The sequence below is a fragment of the Choristoneura fumiferana genome, chromosome 5 (genome assembly GCF_025370935.1).
Source record: "Choristoneura fumiferana chromosome 5, NRCan_CFum_1, whole genome shotgun sequence".
NCBI lineage: Eukaryota > Metazoa > Arthropoda > Insecta > Lepidoptera > Tortricidae > Choristoneura > Choristoneura fumiferana.
In genome coordinates, this window is record NC_133476.1 from 16,120,085 (window position 1) to 16,130,241 (window position 10,157).

The following is a 10,157-nucleotide window of genomic DNA, read 5'->3' on the forward strand; positions in this document are numbered from 1 at the left end:
TACTAACACAATTAGGATTTAGCCACAAAACGTACGCTTCGCTTTAGTATATCGAATGAACCAAACCGCGTGGACGCGTCTGTTACACTGGATGTCACCACAAATCTTTTATAATCGGTTTTAAACTTATAATGAAAACAAAATTGATATCTTACTTCATCTCTGGGTGATATGTGGAGACACATATGCTGGGCACAGGGCTTCTCGCAGGAGAGAAGCTTTGGCTGTAGTTTAAAAAAAATCCAACGAAGGAAATTTCATCCGCCTATGAATCGCTTCGCGTGTGCATAAAGATAAACATAGAGGTTGATACCTCCTGATTATCTCCTTGAATTGCGATCACTTTCACCACTTCTTTCTGCCAAATTGTATAGAACGAGGGAAGAACGAGAAAGATATGCGGTACCCGGCCATAAAGATTGCACATCAGTCTTCGGAAAAAGAAAATCGGCTGTTCACGACGATTTCCGAACACTGGCGACCCTCCATCAATCATCGTATTATTAAGTGACGTTTTATATCAAATAAAGGTTCAGTAATAAAATAATAAAATAAAGGTTTCAGACGACCAGATGGCCTAGTGGTTAGAGAACCTAACTACGAAGCTTGAGGACCCGGTTCGATTCCCGTGTCGGGGCAGATATTTGTATGAAAAATACGAATGTTTGTTCCTGGTCTGGGTGTTTACTATGTATTTAAGTATGTATCTATCTATATAATTACATTTATCCGTTGCTTAGTACCATAACACAAGCTTTACTAAGCTTACTTTGGGACTAGGTCAATTGTGTGAATTATCCCGTGATATTTATTTATTATTTATTTATTAGTAATGTTTCGCGACTAACGTTTGACAACCTGATTCATTTCGCAACTGTTTGATATTTCTGAAACTTTAAATATTTCAGGATTTTTATAAAACTAACCTAACCCAACCTAACCCTAAGGGTTCTACACGATGGTCCTGTAATAAGTCCTGAAATATTTACAGTTTAAGGTTTGCGAAATGAAAAGTCGCGAAATGAATCAGGTTGCCAAACGTTAGTTTCGAAATGAACGAATACCCAAATAAATAGGCATTGCACCTTTATAGACTTAATTAGTTTACGTCAAATTACTGACATGTAAACTTCGGATATCTCCCCTTCGGGTGTCGGGCGACAGAGAGCTGTTTAAACTACTAGAAAACCGGCCAAGAGCGTGTCGGACCCCAAAATAGGGTTCCGTAACCATTACGAAAAAATTAAGTAATATTTTCTAAGGAGTTTAGTAGTTTAGTATTTTTAACCTTAGGCTGCTATTTACTCACAAACTACTAATAATTCTCAAGAAAACTTAGCCGTTATAGTTTTTCTTCAAAGTTTAATATATTTGTTACCATCCAGAATATTTTCAAATTTTTCCACCCACCGGTTTATATTTTAGAGGGGGGACGCTCGATTTTAATGAAAATTTGCACTTTAAAGTTGGATATTTCGCAAATAAATCACTGAATTGAAAAATCGTCATAGCAAACCCGTAATGATTTTAAAAGACCTATCCAACGATACCCCACACGATAGGGTCGAATGAAAAAAAAAAACACCCCCACTTTACGTCTATGGGAGGTATCCTAAAAAATTTTTTTTACAAATTTTTAATTGCACCATTTTGTTGGCATAGTTTACTTATATATCCTTGCAAAATAACAGCTTTCTAGTATTTATAGTCCCTGAGCAAAGACCCGGACAGACAGACAGACAGACATGGCGAAACTATAAGGGTTCCATTTTGCCATTTTGGCTCCGGAACCCTAAAAAGGATAGATATCCCTCTTTTTCCAAAAGATGCTATCATACAAATAATTAATTAAATATAAAATATAAATAATAAATTTTCATCTAAATGCGTCCGTACTCTATTGCACCTGTTACAACGACTGACACACGGCACGTAAGTAGTGTGTGACAACGCTCTACGTAGCCAAATGTTAGCCGAGTCTCTTTCCAAAGACCGATGTGCAATCTTATGGCCGGGTACTCTAGTGGATGCGACCGCGAGCCTTAGACAATACGGCCACAGGTTTGAACCCTAGATCCTCTGTTGGAGTGGCCGTGGTCAAGCAAATAAGGTTACTAAGACTATAAACAAAGTTGTAGTCTGTCCAAATATTTATAGTCCCAGTTCCATAGCTAGCTACTAGTAGGTACATACTAGCTATATAAGATTGGCCTCTGGTTTATTCTATACTCTAAGGCGTCACTATAAAACATTAACCATAAAGCTTCAGCTTATGTTTAAAGTTTGAAGCAAGCGCTCTTACTTTTAATATTTAGAGCGAGTAAAACAACCCATTGTATGTTTGAGGTAAGCTTTCTTTGTATTAAAACTACAGAGTACGAATTAGTCCGAAACAAGTCGAGCTAAACTTGATTTAAGACGTGAGTTATCAAGGTTATGCGGGTAGTTGTGCGCCGGTGTTAGTTTCGTCGGGCAGTCGCGCGAGCAGAGCGGTGGCGCGTAGTGTGCGTGTTGCGGCAGCCGCCGAGTCGCGTGCTCCTGAGAAGAAGGGCTACGAAATAGCCCGAAACACGTCGAGCTAAACTCGGTTTAAGACGTGAGTTATCCGTTACAATATTATGGTAATATGAGTGACTCTCACTGGTAGTGTCATATTCCAAAACCTTTGACTTATGCACCTACTGTGTGTCTTACTCTTTCATCTGTAATAATAATAATAATAATAAAGCCATTTATTCCATATTTCTTAATTTCGTTTTTTACATTTTTAAATATTAGAAAAAAAAAATTATACCTCAAAAAAGAAAGATTGCTATACAATACCTTAAATTTATTGTTACTCTTAGTCTATTGAAATATGGACCCATCTGTATTAAGGTATAAATTCCGCAGCATACCGTACACCATGAGCCAACACCATGAGCGACAGAGCCATCTGATGATAGGAGCAACTCTCATGGAACATCTCACGAAAACCTTGTTTAATTTTGTCCTTTTTCTTTTCCGTCTTCGCCTTCTCGAGTGATAATTTTGTGCGTAAATGTTCAAAGTTCATGTTTTCTTGTATACATCCGTCGCTGTCTACCCAGCTGATGATTTTTCTGAACCAATGGTGTCGGAAGAATTCTCTAAAGCCGACTAACCCGCAGAGAGCGACTGAAAGAGGAATATATTTGAAATTAGAAAGAAAGAAAGAAACAGAAATACACAGCACAACACATAACGATATAAGATTAAGTACGATAGTATAGTTAGTACGATAGTATGTGTCATTGCGGTTGTGAATCAGACACTGGCTCAGCATAATGCAATAACCCTGGTGTTGCAGATGTTTATGGGCGGTGGTGACCCACATGCTCGTTTGCCATCCAGTCGAATAAAAAAAAATTATGCTTATGTAAACTCTGTTTCTACGGCAGGCGAAAAAACTTATGGCTAACCCTTTGGGCTAACCTTTCGCATGTATCTCTCAACGTCATTCTTAAACAAGTTTAATTGTCTTGAGTGACCACCAACACCCCATACTTTGAAAGGTTGTACTAAGAAAAAATTTACTTTTATTTACTTTTTCAATGACCAAATTTATACTTTTTCAATGTTCGTTTTGTCGCCTGCCTTAGAAGCAAAGAGCACAGAGTAAATCAAAATATACGTCAACCAAACTTAACTGTCATACATCACACAAAATACTTACGCGTTTTAAACTCTGTAAATGATTTTCGTTTCGCGCTGTCATCGTTCATCCACCATTACCTCTCATATTTCGTTTTTAAGAATTTTTTACCGTACAACGGCAAAACCCCACTGACAAAATTGTCCTCCAATAGACAGAGCCATATTTTTCAAAAAAATCTATCTCTATCTTAAGTCTGTAAAATATTTTATAGTTTAAAAAAACTCACTGTGTTCCAAAAATAGGTCCCTGTAAAAGTAACCTCTGCGTGCAAGGTACACTGTTTCTCGGTACATAGACGCGCATAGCGCTTCTATAAGTTTGTCATCCGCCGCCTTAGAACGCATGTAACAGCGACGTATTTGCCTAGGCATTATCAGATTCAGCAATCTAAAATACAAAACATTGTCGCTTGAATCTTTCAAAGTCAAAGTCAAAATATCTTTATTCAATTTAGGCTATAACAAGCACTTATGAATGTCAAAAAAAATCTACCACCGGTTCGGAAAAACCTCTGTTGAGAAGAATCCGGCAAGAAACTCAACAAGGTATATTTTTTTCAAACAGATTACCTTTGTAACCCTTTTTTTGACAGTATTTAATGATTCATGTTTACTTAAATTTGGTATGTTTTTTTACGGGATTTTGATCATGATATTATCCTTAGAGAGGGATCTTACTGGTGCGTTGAGTTGCGTCCAGTCGTTGTGACGGATGAACGCATCGTATGCCACATCTACGTTACGTCGACGCACCTCTAGTTTCTCCCTCTTAGAGAACACTATCCTGTCGTCGCACCAAAGAAAGCTGCGACAGTGCAGTGGCCCTCCGCAACGTCTCTTGTCCGTCGATCCGTTGAAACGTCGCGTGCGATGACGTAACATATCAATGTGGCATATCATAAAGAATATACAGGTCTCTAATGAGCGAGCCACCGCGCGAGGCAAGTACAAGAAGCAGGATTTTGTTGGAATAATTACTCAAAATCACACCGAAAATGGCTACCGCGGGAGGTGATACAATACAAATACAATACAAAGACTCTTTATTTTACACCAGACATAGTAAGCGATACAGAAAATGGATACACATAGAAAAAAATACAAGGTGAGCAATAGGCGGCTTTATCGCTTAAGAGCGATCTCTTCAAGGCAACCTTTTTTTACAGAAAGAAGGAGGAGGATTTGAAGAACAGGCTTGAAACGTCGCAGCATTCACGCAACGCACCAGCGGAGTCCCTGTCTTAGTGAGCTTCTCATATTTCAATACAGTTACATGCAACATGATCACGGGAAGACAATATCGAGAGTTCATTAAAGTTAAATGAAACCTAATTTCAAGAACATTATAATGTCACTGAAGACTGTCCAAATGAAGTTATAACTAAAGAGAAAGCTTTGAAAGTAAAGTTGGTAGAAGAAAGTAAGAAATAAATGGAAAACAATGTTTTTGAAATAGGTATGACAAGCTCAAAGACTCAAGAATAAGAAAATAATGAAAAAGAAGACGAACTAATTGAAATTTTACCTGTGACTGAGGCTGTATGCAACGGAAGGCGACTTGTACAATATATTTGCACAACTTTTGTCTGCTGTGCAAAGTCTTTCGTACTTGTCGAAGTATATGCGATTGTATACTATCATAGACATGCAGTCATCTGTATAGAAATAAATATAAAATTATCTCAACTCTGTATCTGCTGAGGGCAGAGCGGAGTGCATTATCGTTGTAAATGCACTTAACTTTGAAGACGATCTTCCGAATAGACCGAAACTTGACGAACCTTTCCCGATTTATAATTATTTTGAGTTGAGCCAATTTTTAGCTATCATCGGTTTTTTAATATCGGCTCAGCGTCACTTGCATTATAATTAAACTATGAAAGTTTCATTAGACCAAGTATTCCAGTTAAGCACCAGTGCTTAAATGTGGTTTTGTTCCAGTGAAGAGAGGACAGCCGGTAAAATTACTAAACCACAAGGTATATCTTTCTTAAACCTAATAGGCCTAATATTAACATTCTTCCAGTGCCACTAAGGGTGATAATTAGTAATTGGAAGGCCGAGTCACTTTAACTACACTTTGCGGGAAAAGTAATATGGAGTTGTTAATACCACCTAAACCCACCCGCCCGGATCGCTACCACCATCTTGCTCGCTAATCCTGCCGTGAAGCAGCAGTGCTTGCACTGTTGTGTTTCGGCGTGGAGAGTAAGACAGTCGGTGTAATAACTGGCACGTGAGGTATCCCATCTTAGGCCTCTAAAAACAAAACTGGTGTTGCAGATGTTTATGGGCGGTGGTGATCTCTTACCGTCAGGAAATCCACTTGCTCGTTTGTCATCCAGTCGAATAAAAATAAATAAGTCGGGGTTCTGTCACTTATAATACTTTTTTAAAGATGCGGATAAATAATACGGATACTTGTAAGAATCCTGTGACAAAGTGGTATTATCAACTCTAAAATTAAACCTTCTTGCACATTGTAGGTTATTTGACTTAGCCTATTCTGATCACCAGTGATGATACTTATCGTCAGGTAATCCACTAAAGTAGATTTCATTTTAAACAGAACGTCAAAATATTTTACTAATGTTTCGGCGAATAACGTTTGGCAACCTGTTTCATTTCGCAACATTTAATTTCCCAACTGTTTAATATTTCTGAAACTGTAAATATTTCAGGATTTTTATACAACTAACCTAACCTAACCCAAAAGGTTCTACACGATGGCCCTGAAATAAATCCTGAAATGTTTACAGTTTTAAAGTTTGCGAAATGAAAAGTTGCGAAATGAAACAGGTTGCCAAGCGTTACGTTGCGAAAAGGCAGTACTCGCGTCAAAATACATTGTGTTTTCCAAAAAAACTAAAATATTTCATACCTGAAGTGTCAATTGAGACAACGTATGCGTCTTTATGAACTGATTGTACGAGAGACGCATATTTTTCTTTAGACAATGTGATTTCATCAAACTGTTTAGCAAAACTGTTTACTGTCTTGGGGTTTACTAGCCATTTCGCCAGGCGGTTGCGGGTGAAATTACTGATAGATTCCACTTGGACAGTATCATCTCGGAAAAGCTCTATCACTGAGAAAAAAATTCACTATGCTTCATTAAAAACGTCATTAGCAACAAGGGAATGATCATTATCAGCTTAAAGAAAATATAGCTGTCTCGGCGCCCAATATAATTTCTTTACTTTCGGCGTCGAGACTCTAGTTCCTTGGGGTAAGGGTGCGCTGGAGCTACACAGGGAGCTCAGCAACAGGCTAAGGGAGGCAACAGGCAACCCTCGCGCCGGCAGCTTTCTCGCGCAAAGAATCTCAATCGCAGTTCAACGCGGGAATGCTGCCTGCGTGATGGGCACCATGCCAAGAGCTTCTCTTTTTTAATTAAAGTTTTGGTTTTAGTTATTTTAATTTAATGGTAGTTTTAGTCCTATGGATATTTTGTATTTTCTTAATATTACAACTAATTTAGCTCCATATATAAATAGTTGCCTAAAGAAGCCCACTGCTGTAAATAGGCAACATTCAGGGAAATAAAACACAGATCGTGACAATGACTTGCTCCACCCGCATTTATCTGATTCCTGGTATTTCCATCACATCATCAATCTTCCTTCGCTCTCTTCTTCGTCGGTATCTTCATTGCTGAAGGTCGTGTCAAGTTTGAAGGTATGATGGCTTGTTGCACTATGCTTCTTCATGTTTTTCTATCTTCGGCAGTCTTTACTTACTTACTTTACTACTTTTGTGACAGTCTACTTTAAGGAGGGCCTAATCTATACTCTATACAAAATCATCTTACATAACCAACACTGGAAGGAAAGGTCCAAATATTACATACTGCAAAGAGATTTTGGTAAAAAAAATTGTCACAAGCGAAGAAAAGTAGGTGCCATTGCGACCACAAAACGTGAAGCGAGCGAGTGAAACTAGCGCGACGCGATAGTGGGCTACGAAGCGCCAGGACCTAATTCAAGTTTTTAGGAAATAATTAGGCCTCTACCAGTGCTGGTTAGATAGTAGGAACAAGGGGAAAATTTTGATACCAACAGCCACTTGTTTTTTTTTTCAATTGAGCGCCATGGGTTCTTAGAATTGATAGTTATTACATGACGTAACGTGACGTGATATAATGTAAAGCGAAATGAATTTATACTTAGTAAAGAACAAATAGAAGTGGCAGTGGGCTGGTTATATCTGTCGCAGAACCGCCAACCGCTGGAGTAAACGAGTTCTTGAGTGGAGACCGCGTCTTGGCAAACGTAGTGTAGGACGCCCTCCGTCCAAGTGGAGTGACGATTTGCGGAAGGCTGCTGGTAGAAGCTGTATGCGTTTAGCCGAGGACAGGGCGCAATGGCTGATGATGATGATGATGCCAGAACAAATGCGGCACTCGTGTATTTAATATTATTGAATTGTTGTTGGGTGTGTTTATTTTTGTATTTACTTATCTATATAAGTCCCAAGTCTTCTCGTCTATATAATATTCCGCAGTGCCTGAAGACTAGACTCTTCGACCAGTGTGTGTTGCCAGTGATGACTTATGGCTTTTAGACGTGGTCCTTGACTGTTGGCCTTTTAGAGAGCTCATAGTCACACGAGCTATGGAGAGAGCTATGCTTGGAGTTTCTTTGCGCGATAGAACCCGTAATACGGAAATTTGTCAAAGAACTAAAGTCACTGACAAAGCTGGAAAAATAAGCAAGTTGAAGTGGCAATGGGCTGGCCATATCGCTCGAAGAACAAATAACCATTGGTGGAGAAAAGTTCTCGAGTGGCGACCACGAACCGGAAGACGAGACGTTGGCAAGCCTCCTACCAGGTGGACTGACGACATCGTGAGAGTTTCGGGAAACCGGAGGATGCAATTGGCGAGTTGTCGTTCATTGTGGCGATCTAAGGACCTTTATTCAGCAGTGGACGTCTTCCGACTGATGATCATGATCTATTTAAGTAAAGTTGATATTTATTTATTTACTTACCTCTGCGGAATGGTTCGTCCATGGCTTCCCTAACAAGTAATGGAAATAATATCCCAAGATCCGTTCACCTTCCTTTATTATTTCTTTGATTTGTGCGATATGACTATCATTAAGTTTCTTCCCGTTTTCTAAAATAGTCCTTCTAAGTATCGCTGAAGACCGATAGAATATAATTAATTAATTTAGAATTTAAACTTTATTAATTTACATTTACACAACATTATAATATAACACAATACAAGGGTTGACATACACTTAAAAACCAAATGAACTAACCTAAGATACCTTAACAAATTAAATTTAGATTTTTTTATCTTTTGTTTCAGTTTTGTGGCCATATAAAATCTTTTGACTTTGGATAAAGTTCTAGTTTTTTAATTGTGTTTGTTACAGTTTTGATCTCGATGTAAGTACCTTACTTTATACTTAGTTAAAAAAACATCATTATAACGTCACTTCTAGCCGAACTTGTTAAGCAACTCATAGAATATGTACTCAAGATAAAAAATCAAAGAACAAAAAAAAATGCGTAGAGCATAAAGACCGTCTCCATGGCAATATGCAATCAATACTAGTTTAAATAGGAATATAATCTCTTTTTGTCATTGACATTAAAAGGAATGAAATTGACATATAGTTTTTAATTATAAATTAATTAACTGTGTCCAGCAGTTAATTAATTTCTCAATTTTATAATATTAATTGATTCATTTTTCTCGCAAGCAAGTAATTTATAAAATTTATACTTACATTTCATATAAAACACACCCAGAGCTCGGTTAGGATCAGTAAGGTTTGGATACAACGAAATAGCATTAACTATCTTCTTTGTGCTCAACAAATAAGATTCTAAATCCTCTGAAGTAGGAACTAAAGTTTCAGCCAAAAAATATTTTTTAGGAAAACTAGTGCCTTCATAAATTTCTTTTTTGCATAGAATTAAATTAAAATTTACTGAAATAAATACTATTCCTAAAATTAGAGTCTTTGTAGCCATGGTTGGGCGTACGATCAAATACTGTTATCAAAGAAAAAAATCGACGACTTATCGGAAAATCAATTAATCATTTACATGTTTCTATTAAGTATGTGTTTATGGCAATCTACAATGACGTATTGTGTTTAATTCCTTATCACGTTGAGAATATGCTTTTAAATACCGTTTTATTCTCATAATGTGAATGACCTAATTAAAAATTTAATATGTGTTGTATTTTTTGGCGGTTGCAATATTTTTTTTAAGGCTTTATTACAGTATTATTGATACAACAAAAGCATTATACATACACAAACATCACGCCTGTATTTCCAAATGGGGTAGGCAGAGCACACGAAATTTTACCGCTTCGGAGCCACATTTAGCAATTTTAGGTTTAAAGTTTGACTAAAAAGGGTACAATAGTTCCCTTAAACCTGTTTTTTTTTGTATGTCTGTGTATAATAGCAGTTTCTTTTTTCATAAACTACTGGAATGATTAGTTGAAATAATGT

The 10,157-nt window shown here is 37.4% G+C and overlaps 1 protein-coding gene across 1 annotated transcript; it reads right to left on the reverse strand.

Moving 5' to 3' along the window:
- Positions 1–2,717: 2,717 nt before the first annotated feature.
- On the reverse strand, positions 2,718–9,694 carry LOC141427821 (UPF0764 protein C16orf89 homolog). Its single transcript, XM_074087408.1, has 6 exons — positions 9,417–9,694; positions 8,667–8,818; positions 6,557–6,763; positions 5,201–5,330; positions 3,903–4,063; positions 2,718–3,156 (listed from the first exon to the last, which is right to left on the reverse strand). Exons 2-6 carry the CDS (start codon positions 8,686–8,688, stop codon positions 2,873–2,875), a joined length of 804 nt encoding a protein of 267 aa, XP_073943509.1. The 5' UTR covers positions 8,689–8,818; positions 9,417–9,694; the 3' UTR covers positions 2,718–2,872.
- Positions 9,695–10,157: the final 463 nt, after the last annotated feature.